General features: G+C 50.0%; 1 protein-coding gene across 2 annotated transcripts; it reads left to right on the top strand.

Annotated features, from left to right (window-relative positions):
* The first annotated feature begins 9,508 nt into the window (after nt 1-9,508).
* LOC122386709 (serine/arginine repetitive matrix protein 1-like) lies at nt 9,509-21,349 on the top strand. 2 transcript variants are annotated; one of them, XM_043376185.1, is made up of 5 exons: nt 9,509-9,794; nt 15,890-17,443; nt 18,233-18,491; nt 18,827-19,075; nt 19,388-21,349. In XM_043376185.1, exons 2-5 carry the CDS (start codon nt 15,899-15,901, stop codon nt 19,444-19,446), a joined length of 2,112 nt encoding a protein of 703 aa, XP_043232120.1. In that variant the 5' UTR covers nt 9,509-9,794; nt 15,890-15,898; the 3' UTR covers nt 19,447-21,349. The 2 variants fall into 2 exon arrangements, with proteins under 2 accessions (XP_043232120.1, XP_043232119.1); XM_043376184.1 differs by lacking the exon at nt 9,509-9,794 and adding an exon at nt 15,322-15,468.
* The last annotated feature ends 68 nt before the right edge of the window (nt 21,350-21,417 follow it).

Genomic DNA, 21,417 nt, shown 5'->3' with positions numbered 1-21,417 from the left:
ATGTAGTTTACAAAATACTAGCAAAAGTTATGGCCATCAGATTAGAAAAAGTGATCGGTGCATTAATTCACAGAAGTCAAACTGGGTTTATGAAAAGGCGTTATATAGGAGAAAACATTAGACTTATATCAGATATTATAGATTATTGTAATATTGATAACAAGGAAGGTATAATATCAGCGATCGATTATAGAAATGCCTTTGATTCTCTCGAACATGATTTCATCTTGTACACCTTAGAGTCTTTTAATTTCGGTACAAGTTTTGTGTCTTGGATTCGGCTGCTATACAACAGCGCATTTCTCACAGTTAAAAACAACGGATTCACGTCAAGATGGTTCCCATGTGCCAGAGGAACCTTTCAAGGTTCGCCGCTTAGCGGTTTGTTGTTTAACTTGGCTGTGGAAATGTTAACGATTAAGATTAGGGCGTCGGCAAACATAGGGGGGATCAAAATTGCTGGTGAGGAAATAAAGTTGACCCAATATGCGGATGACATGACTCTGTTTCTGAATAAGCCAGATTCTGTGCATAATGTGCTAGAAATGCTAAACGATTTCCAAATAGTGTCTGGTCTCGCTATTAACATACAGAAGTGTAATATTATGTGGCTGGGAACGATGCGTCAAAAGCGAGAGGCGGTATGTGGCATCGAAGCCCACGGAAAGGTCAAAATTTTAGGAATATGGTTTAGTGCTACAGAGTTATGTAATGAAGATAATTCATCCCCCATTGTCAAAAAAGTAAAAAATACCATAAATTCATGGAAACAGCGAAGTCTTACAATAAAGGGTAGAGTCGTGATTGCCAAAGCACTGTTGGCCTCACAGCTGGTGTTTGTAGCATCGTGCTGTACGATCGCAAGGGTAGATTTGAGAGAAATACAAAGTGAAGTTATGAGGTTTATTTGGAGAGGCAAGCCTCCCAAAGTAGCGAAAGGTACACTGTGCCAAAGCATAAAAAATGGTGGCCTGAATGCCGGTGATGTGGAGCTCTTCTACACGGTTTTGCGATTTAACTGGATTAAACGCATGGCTAAAGACACGGGAGCGGCTTGGAGAAAACTATTGCAGTTAAGATTAAGAGAATTTAATCTTAGTGATATACTTAAGATCAAAAGTTGCAAGTACTTTTTAAATCTACTGAAGATACCGGTGTATTATAAGGAAGTCATTACAAGCTTCCAAAGCCTGTGCCAGGAAGACGTCAACGACGCATCGGCAATTAACCCGCGAGTTGCTGGGGGGGGGGGCGTTAAACGCCCCCACTTTTTTCGCCGGGCCATAGCATAAAAACGGCGCGCCGCAGGCGCGCCAAATTTTGGGTACCTGTAGGGAATAGATTGAAGGTTATTGTGACCAAGTTTCAAAAAAATCGGTCGGAAATTTTTGAGATATCGAGGTTTTAGTGACGTCATGATTTCTGAGTTTTCGACCAAAAACGGCATATGTTCAAAAAATCATATAAAATCACAGAATAAACATACAGACATGCCGTAAACGCCATTAGACTGCCAATACCATGATCAATCAAATGGCCATCTTCGATTATTGATTATCGTTCCGCATTTTCCATAATCTTGAACTGAATCTTGGCAATTTTTCGTGACTACTTCACGACCATGATACATGAATTTATTAAATTGAACTTTTTGAGCCAAACACGTACACATATAATAAAATGAATGTCACCATCGTGTTCTACGCCCCAAATTACCTATAAAACATGTGTCACAGGCTGCGAATATCAGTTTTGATTTTCGGGGATATGTGCCTACACGGTTGACCTGACCTTGACCATGACCTATGCTTGACTGACCCCTACATGGAGCTGACACTCTTGTAGGCCTTATAAGATGGATTGTGCACCGTTTTGACAGAGTTTATGGCGAGAGGCGCCCATTGCGAAGTCCTGAAGTCCATGCTACTGAAAGCCCGATTTCAGGTGTTTGACCTGACCTTGACCCGACCTGTGACCTCAAAATTCAACTTTAAAGTACTCATCCGAAGCGTCTCGTCGCGCTCTTTCGTTTGCCGCCTCGTGCGTTTCGCTACGCCTATTGGTTCTCGAGTTATCGGCTGGGGGCGTTTAACGCCCCCCCCCCCCCAGCAAACGGTGGGTGGCGAAATACCCCAGCAACTGCCGGGTTAAATTACAAAGCGTGTGGCATAATGACGAGATAGTGATCAGAGGGAAGCCGCTTTTTATTAGAGACATGTACCTTAACGGCGTTAAGTTAATTAACGATATTGTTGATGATGAGGGAAAAATTATGAATAGCAGCAAAATTAGACTCAAATATCCATCAATAAAAACTGATTTTTTGACGATCCAAAGCATTGCAGCCGCGATTCCAGACCGATGGAAAACAGTACTGCGTCAGAACCCGGGCTGTAAATTGGATCTGACCAGCCGCACTAATATCACCGTTAAAATAGATGGCAAAAGGCTGCCAATCGAACTGGTGGGAAGTCGCCACATTTACAGAATGCTGACGGAGCCTAGAATGCCGGCAGCTTGTTGGCAGGTGGGCTCATTACGGGATTCGTCCACGCAGCTGGCGGGCAATATATGAAATACCCTACAAATGTACAAGTTCAACGCGATTGCAATCATTACATTATAGAATTATTAACAGGTACATTCCAACTCGTCATTATTTGTATACCAGAGATGTTATAGGAAGCCCGCTGTGTCATAAGTGCTTTGTAGTAGACGACCTCAAACACTTTTTCTTTGAGTGCGCTGATGTAAAGCCTTTGTGGGGAGCAATATTAAGTCTGATTAAGGAAAGGTTTAGGCTGCAAATAAATGATTACATGTCGGTGATACTAGGAAGGCCTGATGTGGATCCAATAGTTAACTTCATATTGCTGGTAGTAAAACAACACATAGTAACCTGTAAACTATCTTGCGATGGCGTGGAAGAACCACGACTAGCGAGGGTTACGGCTATATTAGATAAATTTTCAAAGGCAGAATCGATAATCGCGAGAAAACACAACAGAGTCGATCAATATCATGCCAAATGGAGCAAAATACTTGATGGGCGTGGCAGACTGTCTGTGTGAGGCGGGTTGAGATGGGGACTGTCGCGGTGGCGGCGGGTCTGCACGTAGGTATCGTTTCCTATCTCCCAGTGATTTTCGAGTGGTGATTTGCACATATGTTTTAGTTAGGAAAGTGCCAGGGACCCGCCCCGCTCGTGTGCGGGACTTGCTCAATACCGTGTGGGGAGGGGGGGGGGGGGTGAGGGAGGGTCGGTCTGTGTATGCTGACCGGTGATGAGCGAGCAATCTGTAAACTGTGCGGACTTTATGCGTGCGTGTACCGTTGGCTGTAATCAGGTTGGGCAGCTCTGTATGTTGATTAATGTTTGCCGTTTTCCGTGTTGCAAGGTAGTTTCCAGGTGTAGTTGGAAGATACTGCTGTTGATGAATGTGTCGACTGAATACACTCAATAAGTGGAAAAAAACCGGCAAATGGCAACTGTGACCCCTCGTTATGTCCCCGAGGTTATCTCATGTCACGAACATAATCTAACACTTCTTCGCTAATAACCTCTGATAGAGGCGTGCTAGAGCGCTGAAAACGCCTTAGATGTGTTCGGCTCGACGTTGCGGATCGACTGATATGCAACATGATTTTTTCCGGTCAGGTCATGACCTTGACCTGAGGTCAAATTTTCAAGTTGACCTTTCAAGGTCAAATTATAGTTCATTCGACGCGTCTCGACAAGAGGAACACGATGCTGGCAAAAGTAATGTCATGGCTCTTTTGAGTCAAAAGTTATTGCCGAAAAAAAAATATTTCGTAAAAACGTCTATTTTTAGTTTTTGCGCTTCTGGAGGCTAAACCGTTGCTCTGAGGTCAAATCTGAGAACATTATTCAGAAAGGTCTGTAAAAGGGGTATCGAATGCGCTTTTACGCAGTGCTGTAGCTCATCGGTTCCCGAGATAGCCGTCGGCAGTTTCCAAAATGCTGAAATAGTCAACATTTTACCTTTGTCGACCTCTGGTGACCTGACCCAAAAAATGACTGAAGTATTTTCGTCCTTATTTTGGACGTTCTTTCGATTGCCGCTTATCGCGTGTCGCTACGTGGCCCAGGAGCCGAGTTAGAAGGGGGTGTTCAGACACCCCCGGACCGGCGCGGAATCTCAGAGCACCGGCCCGGCGCGGTTTAATATCGAAATTAAAACTGTTAATCAAAAATATATTTTCGTGACTGTCACTTCGGTCGGTGATATTCACGTTACGGAGGATACGAAATACTTTGCTTAGCTTTCCTCACAATTCTGCAGATTAATCCACCGACGAAGTGACATTCACGAAAATATATTCTGGATTAACATTTTTAATTTCGATATTAAAGGGACTATCCCACCTAGTCCCTTTAATATCGATACCCTTTAATATTAATGATATCACCATGGGGTTTGAGTTGAGATAGCCAAGTTTGCGGCGAGGTTCAGAAACCACTATCTATCTAGGTTGCAACCCCCGCGGCCTCTTGGTGTTGAAGAAATTCGTTCCCTTCATTTGAAAATGGGCCTTGTACAAGGCCCTATCTTCAACATGGAGCGACCGTTAGTGTGACGTCACCTCGTTTAGTCGTTCTGATTTAAATGGGTTTGTTCGTTGAAAAATCGCTTAAAACTTGGTCTGAACTTTGTTGTGGTGCCTAGAGAGTAAAAAGAATCAGCTTTATGACAGTAATGTGGCCTGGGGAAGGAGGTAATTTTGGGCTGTGACGTCACACATTTTAAAGTTTGTGTTTGGAATATGGGAAGCCTAAGATGTTTAATGAAAAATAAATGCCAGAAACGTGTTCCTGGTCATCCAATCTATAAAGTCGGGCACAATTTAACTGGTTTTAACAACATTTTAGAAGGTGGGATAGTCCCTTTAATGAGCATGAGGTTATTTCTTTTCGCTCTTATAAATCAAATTACTATTATAAAACTCTAAAACTATATATGGATGTATGTGAGTCTGTCTCTGTTGGCGGTTATTGCTCCGAAACTGTGCGAACTGCGCCGGTGAAATTTTCAGACAAAGTCAAAAGCCTGCAAAAATTGGTTGCATTAAAATTTGGAGCGTGCACGATTCAAATCTCAAATACCATCACAAAATAACACGGAAAATTAATCGCGAAATTTATTTTCCCATAGTCATAGAGCGGGTCGATCGGGTGCAGCCTTATGTTGATGCAGACCCGGGTGTGCAATGGATATTGGGCACAGCTCACTTGCATATCCTTAACTGCTGCAGCGTTTCAAAATTGCCTCTCTCGCTTCTTGCAGAGTTCAGCACATTCTCAATACAAAAAAAAAAAAAATGACAGACGACGCCGACCACCACGGACGGACGACAGGGACCACAACGGACAGAGTACACGGACCATAATAAACAGAGGACAAGGACCATAACGGACAGAGTACACGGACCATAATAAACAGAGGACAAGGACCATAACGGACAGAGTACACGGACCATGATAAACAGAGGACAAGGACCATAACGAACAGAGTACACGGACCATGATAAACAGAGGACAAGGACCATAACGGACAGAGTACGAGGGGGTATCGAAAAGTTCTGATCATCACATAGAAGATATAGACCGATTTTGATGATTTTTGGTAGGCATTATATTTGGTTCTCAAGAACAATGTTCCCACAAAGAAAATCCTGAGAAGTGGTTTTATCTTATGCAGGAGAGACTTAGAAGTAAAAAAGATGAGCATTGGGCCCACTGAGGACCGAACCGTCATCCAACTAATGCATTTGAAACGGTATCACACTGATAAAATACATCAAGAACGTGAACTTAGTTTATGGCGAAGAAAGCCCATCTCATGCACTTACCGAAAATGAAGAAATAATTTTCAACTTGGTTGCATGGCCTTTGCAAGGGAGTCAAGAAGTGAGTGACTACCAGTGATTGACAAGGTGGTGACTGTGAAGGAAGTGGAGGACCTCATCCTTACAGATCGTCGAGTGGCCTTTCAGATGATTGTGCAACAGAAAGGTCTCAATGCTGGCAGTGTCTGAAAATATTATCAGCGAAGAACTACAGACGATAAAGGAGTCAGCCCGCTTAGAAGTTCGTGTGTCTACTTTGTTCGAGAGAAAAATTCGTCTTGGCCTTTCGAAACGAAAACTAGGCCTTTTTTAGGAAATTGAAGACATCTTTGATTATTTGATGACTTGTGACGAATGCTGGGTCTATGTGTATGATTCAGAGACAAAAAGATGATCTAGAAGTTTAAGCACGGCACATCTGCCCTTCTTAAAAGGCGAAGATGCAGAAGCCGATATGGAAAGTCAATGCTCTCAGTGTTCTGGATCTGGCGTAGGATAGTCATTACCGACTGTCTTGATAATGGTCGGATAATGATAAGCATGCGCTACTGCACACTTTTGAAGAAATTGCGAGATGGCCTCAAGCAGAATCGCCGCAAAAAAGCCCAAGAAAGATGTTTTATCCTCACGGACAGTGCCCCCACCCATTCGTCCTGAGCTGCGATTGAAGAAACAACATGATGTGGATATTAAATCCTACCGCATCTAACAAATTCGCCTGACCGGGTATTAACTAACTCTTGATTGTTACGGGAGATGAAAAATCCACAGTATGGCCGGTGATTGGAGGACAGAAATGACGTCATTGATGAGGTGAAGCAGTGATTTACGGGACAGTGCGAAGGTTCTACAATGACCGCCTGAGGCAGTTCAAGACACGATGCGATAAGTTTGCAGTCGTGTGTGACGACTTGTGAAGAAGTAATGAACATCATGTAAAAAAATCAAATTTCTATCACATCTAATTCATGGTGATGATCAGAACTTTTCGATACCCCCTCGTACACGGACCATAACGGACAGAGGACACGGACCATAACAGACAGAGGACAAGGACCATAACGGACAGAGTACACGGACCATAACGGACAGAGTACACGGACCATAACGGACAGAGGACACGGACTAAGCCGAGCCAGTGCGATCCGAGAACAGACATGAGATCATAATAATAAACGGATTAACATCACTTAATTTGCCACCTGCCCACCTCTTCGGCTCCAAAACCAAAGCTGATGCGCATCTTCGTGGGCATTTCCCTCTCTGTCCCAGCCCTCTGTTGAAAGTTCTCCCCGTTATCCCTCTCCTTCATAGTTCATACGTCCGTGACCCGCCACGCACCGCCCGGCTCCGTCGCTCAGCACGGTAAACAACAGGGACCAAAAGTGCGCCGGGCTTCGACTTCCGACTGATCCCCGAGTTCGACGGCGAGAGGGGAGACGTCGTCGAGGGGTTCACTCGGGCAGAGGTGCTGTGCAGGCACCATGGCCAGCGTGCTGCCTGTGCGACTCATGGGGGCGGTGCCTTCGCCGCCTGGCTGGCGGCAGCGACTCTGCCGACGCTGTCAGAGACCCATTGTATGATGCGTGCAGCCATGGACGCGCTGGCGGCGTATGACGCGTACTCAAGCCGCCTACCGCAGCCCAGAGAGTCGGCGGACGTCTACCTGGCGGAGCTGCGCCGGCTCACCACGCTGTATGGCGACGTGCCGCACAGGGCGCTGGCCAGTGCTTTCATCGCCGGGCTACCAGACGCCGTTAGCAGCACAATTCGGGGCGACACGCGCGCAGAAGGCCTGGATCTGGCCAGCATCCTGGCGCGGGCAGTGTTGAGTGACGAACGTGTTCTCGGCAGCAGCGGGTGTGAGACGCCAAGACACCGGCAGGTCGGTCAGACCAGCGGGTCACCACGGTCCACGGCGGACCGGGCACGGCGTTATTAGACATGCAGCAAGACCGGTCACCTCGCCAGGAGCTGCATAAACGTCGAGGAAACAGCGTCAGCGCGAGCGCCGTCTCCCAGTCAGTAGCTCGCGCACTTCCAGTCGTGATATTTACACGGAGAGCACTGTTCTTGTGGCCTGCGTGCGCAGGCCAGCTACTTCACCGAGCGTGGACCCGTGCCGGCCCAGCGCGCGGGCCGTGAAGACTGACGGGCCGTCCTCTGACGTCCTCCGTGCATGGTGGCAACACTGCGATGCAGTACCTGGAGGAAAGCCGAAACACCAATCAGTCCTCCGGACTGGAGTGTGCCGTCGGTTACTGCTTAGAATAAGCGGCTGAAAAGAAAAACAGACGCCTGTTGTGCTGACATGATAGTCAACAGAGAGGAATGGAATGGCGATTCCACTGCCGCGGCCCGCGACATTTTTATTCCGCTAGATGGCAGGAAGGGAGAGCGCCTGAAGTTATGCTGTACCGCAAAGCTTTAGAGATCGAGAATCTCCGCTAGCAGTGCGGAAAATGGCTCCAGATATAGAGCTGTTGAAGGAGCTGCCATTCGTGGTTCCGAATCTAACGGCTTTCAAACTGCAGGGTATGCTTCGGTCGGCCCTGTTCTTGCACCTACCAGTGAAATGTGCGCGCTCTTGCTCGACAGCGTCAGCTGGTACCGCGGTCGCCGCATCGACGGGTCTGGCTGGCACCTCGCCGGCATCAGGGGCGACGGGAAAACCAGAGGCGGATCCAGCTCAGAGTTTTTTTTGGGAGGGGCAAACCAACAATTTATCGATTCTTTCCATGCCTCGTCCACAGGCGTAATGTTAAAATTATGCCGTTTGGGAGGGGCAAATGCCCATTTTGCCCCCCCCCCCTGGATCCGCCACTGGGGAAAACCACCGTCACTCGTCAGTGTCGGGGCAAGCTGGTGCGCCTGCACCGAACCTGACACAGGCAAAGCACGTGTCTGCATGAGGGGTAACGAGTAGCGAGTGCCTGTACCTGTTGTATAATAAAGTCAATTTCTGAAGGAACTACGGACCGGAACACAATGTCGGCTGCTGATACCAGCCGCGGGCCGGACGTCAGATCGTCCGGGGCCGGATCCGGCCCGTGGGCCGTAGGTTGCCGACCCCTGCTATAGAGTATAGACACTAGTCGATTGGTGCCCTTTCCTTTAGGTAGTTTCGATCGGCCCGGTGGTTTCGTCTTTCGATGTGGCTGCGGAGTTCTATGAATCATAGACTATGATGTTTTACCCTGGAGTTCTATAGCCTTGGTAGCTGCAGCACTGCAAGCCAAGAGTGGCAATAATGGCATGGGCCTTCTGTGTACCTAGTACCTACTGTAGTTTTAGGCATAGGCATTAGGCGGCGGAACGGGGAGGGCACCGGCCAGAGCACCGTACCCCCCTTTGATTTTGGCATTTTCACTGTTCACATTAGTCCTATGGGTGTTGCATGGAAAGAATGGGACCAAAAGTCGGCAGTACCCCCCCCCCCCCCCTTAATTGAAGGTGTTCCGCCACTACTGCCGGGCCTTGGCCTGAACGAAGACTACCCAGGACTCACCCAGGAACCTTCTGCCGGGGGCCTGCAGCTTTTTCTTGGCCAAGCTGCAATATGAAGTTTTTTCCGGGATCTGGAAGCAAAATGTAACAGACAATACCTGCGCAGTATTTCTCACCCATTCTGACCATTCTGTTCACAAAGCGTATCAGCGGGTCACAACTCACAAATGATTCGTAGCCTTCTCTGATTAGCCTGTACTTGAAACTTGCTTTTAACTTAGTTCAAAATTGAACAGTCTCAGCTTATCCTGTGTGTTGTGCCTTGGTTGTGCCAGCCAACCAACCGTTCGGGTTGTGCCCAAGCTGTGTGTGTAGGTACCGTAGGTACTCTGTCTCTTTCGTCCGCGATTCCCTAGGCTTTTTCTCTGCCTCATTCACCTATTGTGTTCATATACATACCAGTTTTCCTGGCTAACCAAGTAAGTGGAGTAAATTTTTGATCGTGATTATTGTAGATTGTAGAATGTAGGTATAAGACTGAGATGGCCGTTTTTTTCTTAGCACAAATTGACTGATAAGGATGAGATTGAGATTCTCCACAACTTCATTTTGTACTTTATTTCAACTAGGTACTTGCAATTGAATATGGTAATTCCTGTATAATTCTTTTAGTTTTTTTTAAAGGGTGCCAAAGGCAGGGGGATGGCACCACTTTGCTTCACCGGCATGGGTTGAGTACTGATGCCATTGGTTTTTAGTTCGGTTACATCGGTGCTGTGCACATCTGGGCACTGGTAAATGTGTAGATGAACTACACTGTATAGTGAAGATAGAAAACATATTCTAACCTGACCTTACCTTACTTATTAACTTACAACCTTGAACCTACCAACCTAAAACCTACAACCTAGGGTATTAGTAGAGGAGACGTCACAGTCACACGGAGGTTTTCCAACCAAGGAGAGGCACTATACCCGGAGGTGCTTTTTTCTAACAAAACCTAAACAAATCTAACCTAACCTAACCTAACCTACAACCTACAACCTACCCTACAACCTACAAACCTACGGCGCCTCTCCTCAATTGGAAAACCTTTGTGTGACGTCTGCTCTACTAATGCTCAACCTAGGTACTAACCTACCATTCAGACTTCATCTTCAGTTCACATTTCAGTAGGCGGAACTATGGTCAAGCGTACCCATTTTTGGGAACGAATTTTCGTTCCCATGTTTGGGAACGATAAACCCAAATATGGGAACGCCATGTAGGCATTATTTAAAACAAGAAAAAGAACCGTTAAATGACGTCCAAAAAATATAAAACGATCGTGAACCACCTGATATTTGTCTCAATATTGTTGGGAAAGAGTTTGATATTGTAAGGCCCATCGTAGTTTCAAATCGTTCCCCTATTTCTAAAGCAGTCCATCATCCGGGCCGCGAGCCCAAATTTGGGAACGCTCTCGTACACTGGCGCTGCAAGCGTTCCTTATTATGGGAACGGCGTACCCAAAATTGGGAACGATTTCACCGACGCCTTTCAGGGGCTCTTTTCATTAACAAGCATCACGTCCAACGCCGCAAATTATTGTTAACGCAACAATCATCAGATGACCTTTCCGGCAAGACCGTCGCATGTTTCGCCTGGTTTCGCCCGGTCTTCTGCGCTTTTATTCCCGTCGATCTCGCAGCGGGCACGCCCCCCTCTGCAGGATTACGTAATTCACAACGCTCAGCGATGTTCAACAAGGTCTTCCATACCTATATCCACCGTCCGCGCCGAGGGTGGAGACATGTCAAGCACCTGTCTGTTTATCACCGATAGTTGACGAGCACAAGGAAGTATCCAAAAATGGGAACGCTGAATATGTTACACCCTCAAAACACCTAGTCCCAATGAAAATCTAGTTTTTTCCTTTCTTGATGAGTGTAAGTGGCAAAAGGCCTGGTAGGATGGGCACGAGGAATGATCGAAATCAGCATGAAAATTATAAATAAGCCACACAGAGCGACCTATATAAGAGAAATTCCCCCAAAACGATCACGCTTAGAAACACGGAAGACAAAAACCACGCTCATGACGCTCCTTATAAAACAACTCTAAACAGCTAGCATCCAAATGAAATATGTCTATCTGGGATGATATAATACAGCTGAATAATTTTAAACCACTGAAACTGAGTTTACAACAGTAGTTCGGTAAAATCACTGACGTTCCATGCGGTCGTGCGCCCCGACACCAAATGTCACCAATATTACCCCCGGACTGTCCGCGTGTTCGCTTGCATATGTCAGCATCTAGTGTCGCTAGTATGAAACTTCATAACCAGGCGAAAATTATTATACTTGACCTCAAAATGTAAAAACCCGTCATTTTCCTTAAAATTGCAAGTTAAATGTAGTATAACCCATGTTTTCACCATTCCGTCATTTCAAAAAATCATTAAAAATATCATTCGACGGTCAATTTCCTTGTGCAACGGTCAGATTAAAGATAATTTTATAGAGACTTAGTAGATACTTAAATTAGCGTGCACTTTTTTGAGACGTGATGCACTAATGAGTTTTAGTGGGCGAACGGCCGAAAAATTACCTTCCGTTCCCATAAATGGGAACGCCCGTTCCCATATTTGGGAACTCCGTTCCCAAAAATGGGAACGTTCCTATATTTGGGTACTCATGACCATAGTTCCGCCTACTGATTTACCTGATATACCAGAACTTCTTGCACTTGTTTCTCCCAGAGGCAGCCATATTGTTTGGCCCAGTGATGACACAGTTGCATCATCATGTTTGTTAAATGTTACCAGCTGTAAGCTAATCGCTTAGTGTGGCTACCTCCTATGAGTCCTGTATATGGCCTTGGCAAAAGGAGGAAATCATCAAACCTGAGAAGGTGATATTGGATGCTTCTTATTTATCCTGCCTATGGGATGCTATCTTAGATCAGATATCTTGCCTTATTCAATGGTAAGGTCATCTCAAAACAGCCACTTTACAATTATGGTCATTTATTGAATTCTGACATTCAAATAGCTGATTGCTCTGGAAATGTTTTTTTTTTTTTGCACATCAGTGCAAAGTTAGGTACCACATTTTTTATCCTTTCGTCATAGAGAAGTGTAAGATAGAAATAGGGTCTGCATTGTTTTTAGGCCAGATGTCTCATGAAGCTCTTTTAAAAAGAGAAACATGTGTCTTATATAAAATCACATTTTTATATTGTCTATGCCTTTTTATCAGTTTAGAGGTCTCTGGTTAGTCTTCTCTGTCTCGTATCCTCCTGTTGTGAAGTTCAGGTGAAAAAGTTTGGCCCTGTCGTCCTGTATGACAAACATTCCATTTTAGGAATGCATTTAGTCGCATGTCTCTACTTTCTCTCTAGCTTCTTAATTTTTCCAATCTTTTAATTTACCTGCCTATTTATGTGAAGAAATTTGTGAATATTCATAATAGGCAGCACGTGCCAGGGGCAAAATGTGCCTGAGCTGAAAGTGCAAAGAGCTCTGTTCGTGTGCTTGAGCAGTGGCGGCCGGCTGCGACACATTCCTCTCATGTGGCATCATCGGGGTCACGATCAGCGCTCCAGCTCCTCCGCCGCGGTGCACTCCCTCTTCGGCGGAGCCACCCGACCGGTGACCATATCCTGGGCCCTGTTTCAGCAGCACGCTGCTATCACACGTGTCAAATTGGGTTTCCATGGAAACATCAACAAGCCATGACGCCGTCAATCTGTGTGATGTCATCAAACATCGCTGCTAACATCTTCACGGCCGTGCGATCAAACAAATGTATCAAACGCAATTCAACGAGACAACATTTCTGTTCCAAACGCAGCTCACGGATTACACGAAACGTGGCATTAGTGTGACCTCATCACATTACGTCAGCTCGCGCAATTTGATAGTAGCGTGCTGCTATCACCGGTGAAACAGGGCCCTGGTGGCGTCCGCCGGGAATGCTGCTAACAGCTCCTACCGTTATACGATGGAGGAGGGCAGTACGGGGTCGCACTCTCTTGCGCCGATCGCTGCGGTGGCCGTCGAACTTCAGCAAACGGTCGGAGGTGGCGCGCAGGAGACGCATTGTGGCTCCACCACTAACTAAAGCTCCTGTGATCCAGATTGAGAGCTTCGAGGCGTCGCGGGCCCATTGGGACAGAACGAGCTTCTGGGTCTTCACTCCCGCGACGCGCATCTTTCAGCGGTCAGCGGAGGCGGTGATGGTGTCCGCTGCTTGTTGGACTCGTCTCCGCGCCTTCTCGATTGTGGCGCCGCTGCTCATTCTCGCTGTGTCGCTGCATACATGATTTCCATGAAGGTCTCGGTACCGGGAACAGACCTCAGGGCGGTGATCAGATCCGCCGCTCACAGCGTGTAGAGTGTGGGGGCCAGCACGCAGCCCTGACGGAGGCCGGCTCGGTAGGGACGCTCTACTTTTTGCGCCATTGACCACCACAGCCACTATACGGTCTGGGAAGGACGTCCAGACCCAGTTGGTCAGACACTTGGGGTCCTACTTCGAGTTGGAGCAGTTCAGTCGAAGCATGCTTTGGTTTACAAGGAGAAGCCGAATGCGAGCAGGGCGAACTTCTCGGCAGTATTCCCGTCAGCGGCCCTTCTCTTAACTAGGTTTCGGTTTGTTGCAACCATCTTGCACAAGCTGGATGAGTCTTGCCAGGAAATTATCTTAGCTCAAATGCTTGAATGGATGGAATGCCAGAGCTGGAGCCACTCTAAGCAGAGCTTGTTGCGTAGGCCCCGATCCCTACCGTCCGATCGTGCGATTCCGGGCAGCGGGAGAATTTAGATGCCAAAGTTCAGTGTGCTCATCAAGCCGGACACGTTCCATAGTTCAACTGTTCTGAACTGACTGCGGCTGCTCCCACCAACCATTCCGTCAGGAGTCTCATAATATTGAGCGCCGGAGTGGCTCGAACCCGGGCTCTCTTTACCGGGGTTCGAGTGCTCTATCATTACCAACTGAACTTCGGGACGGAGAGGGTTCAAGTATATGGTTGGGTTGTACCTCAGGCATTTTAGCTATCCTGGGCCTCTGTATAATTGTTTAGAGCAAAATGATTTCGTACTCATGAGTTCACTATATCAGGGCTTTTTTTAGGTGATATATCAAAATAAAACCTTACGTATCCAAATAAAAAGTGTGACATTTTACGCATCTCATACGACCATCTCATTGGGACCACCGACCAAGATCATTGTTCTTTTGCTATGTTGTTAGAAAAACTGAAACCTCATTTCAGAGTCATCAAACTGACTTTTGAAACTGTCATTTGAAGGACAGCTGGTGTTTGTTCTTATATTCCGGTTTAACCAGAGAACTTTAAGGTCATTACCAGTCGCCGCTTTTCGTCACGGTGGTGTCTTGCGTTTCTCCTTGACGCTCTTGCATAATTAGGGGCGGAACGACGAGAGATGGTGACAATGACCATGGGTGCACTCGCCCCCTTCTCGACCAGAACATATGCAGACAACTGATGGGAAAGGTTCGATCTCTGATCCGAGAAGGGTGACCGTTAGGGTACCGTAAATAGTAGGTAGGTAATAATCTCTGTGGCTAATGTATGTTACTAATGGAACCGTGGCATTCGTTTTTGTATGTTGAGCCTTATGCCTTAGTATCCTTCCAGAATGTCATACAATACAAAACAACCTTACACATACATTCATTCTTACACTGCCCCACCCCTCACTTCCCACTACCTCCCTCCCTGTCCTACCCTTCTCTCCCCCTCTCCCAGTACCTCCCTCCCTCCCCTCCCGTCCCTCCCTGCCGCACACACTCGGCCGTCTCCCGTTTCGCGGCAGCCGTCGGTGTGGTAACTTGGTCGGTGCTGTCGGACCACCGTGCCCCGAGTTATTCACGCCGGTCGGCCTCTGCTGGCGCCGCGCCCAGCCCCCTCCCCCCCCCCCCCCGTGAGTCGCCGAGGGGCGGCGGCCCGCGCCGGGCAGTGAAGCGGCGCAGCGCGGCGGCAGTGGCGGTGAATGTCCCAGTGGTCTGTCGGCGGCCGTGACCTGACCTTGAACGTGGTGCTGGTGCGGAGAGCGGAGCGCCTGACCCTGGTGTGCGCTGTATCGATACGGTGCCAGTCCGCGGGCTCTCACTCCTTCTGTCCGTCAGACGGTGCTCAGAGGTCTGTCGGGGACGCTGCTGACGCTGAGACTCAGTGTGTTTTATATAGGTAGTGACTTTTTGTCAGTGGTTGGTGACGAGCTGATCCGCTGTGTCTCGCGCAGTGATGATTGTGGTCGTGAGTGTGACTGACCTAGGACACTTTGTGGCCCGTTATGTTTGAGGCTGTTCTGTGCAGTGATTGATATATAGGAAATTGGTACCACAGTATCTCTTTCTTACTCCTCGGGCAGTGATATCAGCAACGCAGAATTTTATTCTCTTAAGACGATGGTGTATTGACCTACTGTGCTTCAGACGGGAACTTCTATCTACGATCTTAACTGGTTCCGTACATTTTAGCGCAGTTTTTTATTCACCTGTCAGTGGCACAATTGTATCTCAGCTGGTTTCGTCATTGACCTTCCCGTTTTTTTTTCCAGTCGGCAGCGATGTCGGCGCCGAGTGTGGGCGGCGTCGGTGACCCCGCCGTCGGCCGGCGCCCGTCGCCGCGCTCCGACCAGCCGCTGTACCGTCCGCCGGGTCGCCGACTCGCCGCCGATCCTCCGCCGGTGCCCGCGGCCGACCGGCGGCCGCCCCGTCAGCTGTACGTGCCGCCGCGCGGCCGCCGGCTCGGCCTGAACCGGCCCTCGTCTCCCGGCTTCTCGACCTGTTCCGAGATCGTCACCTCGTGGCGGACGGCGCCGGACGCGGGCCCGGCGCGGCCGCCGCCCGGGCCGCGCCGCCGGGTCTCCCAGCAGACCCGACAGCACGTGGAGCGACTGGCGGAGGCCAGCGCGGCGCAGGAGGACGCCCGCTCCGGCCCGGGTGGCAGTCCGCAGCACGGCTCACCCCCAGAGCAGACCGGTAAGCGGTCGGGCCGGCGGCGGCGGCGCGGCGGTCGACGCTCGCGGTCCAGCTCGGAGGACCGGTCTGCCGTCGTCGCCGACGGGCAGCCGTCGTTCCAGGTGCCGCTGTTCCCGCTGTCTCCGACGGCCACCGCGCCGCGACCAGCGCACGTGCCGTGGCGCTCGAACGCCGCCAGTGGACGGTTCACCCCGACCCCGGAGCGGGAGACGGCGCGACCGGCGGCGGTGAGACCCCGCTTCCAGCAGCCGTACCAGCCTCCGGCACTGAGGGACAGGCCGGCATCAGCGGCGGCTGAGCTGCCTCCCTCTCCACAGCGCCAGCCGTACAGCAGCCACGGCTCGCCGCAGCAGCGGAGGGGCGCCCCAGCTGACTCGCCCCGGCGCGGCGCGGCGACGCCGAACTGGCGGGACAGTGGCGACCCGCGCTCCCCGCCGGCCTGGGAACCGACCTCCCCGCGTGGGACACGGAAGCGACGTTCGCAGGACGCACGGACGAGCCCGAGAGTGAAGCCGCCGAGAGACGGCGCCGGTGTGAGACCGTCCCCAGCCGCAGTCGGTTCTGACCTCATTGGAGCTCAGCCGGCCAGTCCAGAGCATGACCGGTCACCGAGCGTGACCGCCTGTGTGGCCCCCTCCTCAGTACCTAGCAGCTCAGTCGTAGAAGCTGTCGTCGAAATGGAGGTAGACGTGGAGCCTGCGCTGCCGGAGAGACAGTTCGACCTCCTGGTGAATACAACAGACGATGAGAAGGCGTCCCTGAGCGCCCGCCGTGTTGTGACTGAGACATGTGTTAGAGTGGAATGGGGTGCGTCGGGGGAGCAGCCGGAGTCCTGGGGCGGCCGCTCGCCCGTCAGTGTCCTGGAAGCCACGACAGCCACGATGGTACTCGGATCTCCAGTAGAGGTGGATGACTCCTGGCTCCCTGCGCCGCTCCCGTCAATGGACGACCCCGAGTCTACCGCTCCCTCAGAACCATCCCGGACCGAGCAGACCCTGGCATCAGACCCAGCCCCGTCCCGACGCCGGTCGTCGGCGTCGTCGGGGGTGGTTTACGAACAGTTCGACTGGGCCGACGAGATGGAGGAGTGGGAGAAAAACTACACCGACGACGGAGAGCCCACCGGCAAGGTAGGTGTTACTAGGGTGGTTTTAGTGTCTTGGGTGTATCTGGACCGGGCCCGGCTGTGTATCGGTGCTGATAGCTGTGTTTGTGGGATATTTTTTTGTGAAGAGCAGAGATGTTAGGTCCATCGCAGCCAGCTACGGATGTAGCCATTCTTAAGTATTTGCACAGGTATTCGTGGTCAGTCATTCTAAATTTACCTGACAGAATAGCCGTCCATCGACCGAACAGTACGAACTGTTACTGTCCGTTTCCCGGGTTGTTACCATTTATACCCGAACTGTCGTCCGTTGTCACCCGCTCAGCTGTGCTCAGACTGTTTGAACCCCCCTCCCCCTCCTATTTCCTCGCCGATGACACGGAGTACCGGTACTGAAGCCGGACATTTCCTGTTGTGGGCCATCCCGGCCACGATTACTGAGCGGCTGAGTGTCAGGGAGGCGCCAGCCGGCCGGTCGGTAACCTCTCCAGATGCCCTGTCCGTCACCAGGGGTGTGTTGGCTGCGCTTCAAAGGCCTCACCGACGGACAGACACTTCCGACAACCACAGGCGGGCATGTTTCAAAACATAATGAGTTCCAGGAGATGGTCCACAAGACTGGTTTTGTTTCCGCGTCCGTCTTGTTCCCGTGTATTGGTGATATTCGTGTGTTTTTGTTGTGACTCGTTTGCTGTCTATTGTTTTGTTTTCACTGATATTGCTCACACTTTTTGGCAGAGCTCCAAACAGTTTGATTTCAGTCTCCTTTAACTCCTACCAAACGTATCTGACCGCGTTCTCGGATATTCCTCAGGTGGCGCCACCGGCCGCGCCGCGACCCGTCATCGACTACCTGGCCTGGCGGCCGCCGTCGCCCCCGCCGGCCGAGGAGCCGGACGGCGCCGCCGAGCCGGCGGAGCTGCCGTCGCACGTGCTGGAGGTGTACGACTTCCCGGCCGCGTTCACCACCCAGGACCTGACAGTGGTGTTTCAGGAGTTCGGCGCGCGCGGCTTCGACGTCCGCTGGGTGGACGACACACACGCACTGGCCGTGTTCGCCAGCGCCTCCGCCGGTAGGGGTCTGGGGCGGCACTGGCAAAGGGCCTAGCTCGGGTCGGGCTGGGTCTGGGTGAGGACTTTAAAGGGACTGAGTAGAGTAACAGTCATTGGTATGGTTTGGGATAGATCTGAGTTTGTGATGAGGGATAAAGGTGAGAACAGAAAGTGCTTATCTAATGAGGTTGCTGTCTTATGCTGCACAGTTGAAAGTAATGACCATAGTCACAGCGGTCATCACTTTTATGTTGCCAATGCCCATAGCCATTTCTGTTTGTGACGGGGAGACTTGGGTTGGATAAGGGCAAGTCCTTAGTGACCTGACCATCCCACCCTCCCTGTGCTCCGACAGCGGCCGTGGCTGAGACGCTGCTGCGGGACCACCCGCTGGTGCGGTGTCGGCCGCTGTCGCAGGCCTCGCCCAAGGCCCGCCAGAAGGCCGCACGGTGTCAGCAGACGGCCGAGCTGCTGCCACACCGGCCGCGGCCCGAGACCTGCGCCCTCCAGGCGCGGCGCATGGTGTTCAGCGCGCTGGGCAGACGCGACTCGGCGCCGCGCGAGCAACGGGAGCAGGAGCGGCGCCAGCTGCAGACGGCACGAGGTGAGGACAGGACGGCTGCAGACGGCTAGAGGTGTGAGGGTAGATGTCGCTGTGGAACGTACCGTTCTGATGGTGTGACTTTAGCCTGTGGTTGTGTGTTGTGAAGAGCCAACGACTCTCGCACCGACGCTCAAACTTACATTTGTTCATTGACTCTATTTTATTGTTTATTTGTTTAGGCTATAGGATTTGTTCAGTTTGTAATTTGTGTAGGTTCATTATTTATCTTTTTCGTGGTGATCGAGAGGAAACTTGATAAACCTTCAAATTCCGTGCCGTATTGTGACGGGTCTTTCTCGGTGTTTCTCACAGATAAGAAGCGACTGGCCGCTAAGCAGAAGCAGGACGCGTGGGAGGGCAACTTCAGCTGAAGAACTGACGTCCGACGGGGATCGGCTGGTGCGCGATCCACCAAGTCAGGGTGAGGGGCTGAGGGGCTGGGGGTTACTGACGGAGGTCGGTCGGGTGGGTGCGGTGAAGGCAATATTGACAGTTTTGTACTGGACGTGAGCGAGATGGATTCTCCTGGCGGAAGATATAACCCACAGCGGCTGTGGAATTTCGTGGAGTAACTGGGCGGGAAGTTTCAGAGTTTCATCCATCGAGCGGTCGTAGGATAACAATGAACTATCATTAGCTCACCTGCAGTGTAGCGTGTTTAGGTGCCGGTTTTCCGACGCACAGCTTTACAAGAAATGTTGCGCCGCAATGCCCGTACAAAACGTGGATCCAAAGCCCGCTCACTGCCGTGACGATATGTGATCACTCTCGAGTAGTCGGTGAAGCTGTAGGTTGTCACGTGGTGTCACTCTCTTTCACCCGATCAAAGTCTATGTCGTCCCTATAAATGTCTTGCTAGCTGTAGTGAAAAGACATTTGAGTATTATTTTATCATGAATGACATATTGCTTCCTGGCTTAGGAAAATTGTCTGTCAGTTATTGGGTGGCAAATTGAAACAGCTAAGCAGATCTTATTTAATATTTTATTTGTGAACATGTTTTTGTTCGCCGTGTTGGTTTTCATCATAGAAGGCCGCTTGTCTTATAATAAGTCGCTTCATTTTTGTGCGTCGAGAACACTCACTACAATTGCTGACAGACTTATCCCTGCTTCTGAAAGTTTAGTGTAAAAATGCGGATCTTGTTACAAAAGCCGTCAAGCAGTAATTACTAACGCCATAACGCCCATCGCCTATAGATAGGCGACATTGTGCACTGCTAGGCTAGGATATTGTGCATCCGAACATTCGAATCTTTGCGTCCATTTGCTTTCTGCCATAAAACTGATCACTGTTGCCGCCGAGGTGTAGATTTAGTACCCGATTTATGTGCTGACGGTACAAAAGTGCGCCTACTTAGCTGAGTGATTGAGGTCCATGATTTTATACCCTGCTTGTGTTTGTGTTTGTGTTTGTGTTTGTGTTTGGTTGAAGTACGCTTAGACTGTAATGCATGCTCAGTTTTTGTGCATTTGTCAGCAATTCTATGCGTTAGTGATATTTTCCTTTTCACCCCTCCCTGTCAAACCATCTCGAAAACTGTGTTCTTTGCTCAAGATAAGTGTGTCGTTTTCCCGGCTTTAATTGCTGCATTAGACGACCATGCGATATTTGAAGCTCTGGTTAGCAGCTCGTCCCTGCAGCCCGCAGGGTTTTCTATATAGGATCACTCTCAGTTGTGTACCAAGTGAGCTGACTGACGCGTCAGGCGCCGACGCTCTGTAGGAAGCTGTGTTCATTCGTGAAGTCTACACACCTCACCTGGCGTTTGCGACGCGCTGTGGTTCGTGTTTATGCGAACCGTTCCTGTTGTGTCTCGGTGGTGCTGGGTCCGAACTTGCGGACGGGATCCGCTCACTCTGGCAGAGCTGTAAATGACGCTGGGTGTGGCCGGTGCGTTGGTCGGTTTGTACAGACACGACATGCGGTCAAAGTTGGGCGGAATTCGCGCTCTACCCCGTCGCGTGTGAGTGACTGAATGTGTGGGGTGACGACTGATCCGACTGGCTCCCTCCGTCCTCCGTACGTCCTGTCAGTGTGTGACCATACTGTCCTTGCCATCCAGGGCAGACGGACCGAACTTCCCCCATGTGTGTCGACGGGGATGCCGCGGGCACGGGCGTGTGTGGCGTGTTGTAGCGGTGAGAGAGGTGATGAGCTGAATCTTCCTATGAGCCAACAAAGCTGTGTCCAAAGACGTAATTCTGGTGCTCTCTTGAGTTGGTGAGATGCTGTGCCGTGTCACTGACCTCAAATACACGGAGGTATTTGGAACGTATGACTATTTGAGGCATGGGGAGTTTGGTGGGTAGCTGAGGATGGTCCGTTGGAATAGGTCTGGT

Source organism: Amphibalanus amphitrite, unplaced genomic scaffold (genome assembly GCF_019059575.1).
Source record: "Amphibalanus amphitrite isolate SeventyFive unplaced genomic scaffold, NRLGWU_Aamphi_draft 000260F_arrow, whole genome shotgun sequence".
NCBI lineage: Eukaryota > Metazoa > Arthropoda > Thecostraca > Balanomorpha > Balanidae > Amphibalanus > Amphibalanus amphitrite.
Note: the sequence above shows the minus strand (reverse complement) of the source record. Positions and strands in the feature narration are given on the sequence as shown.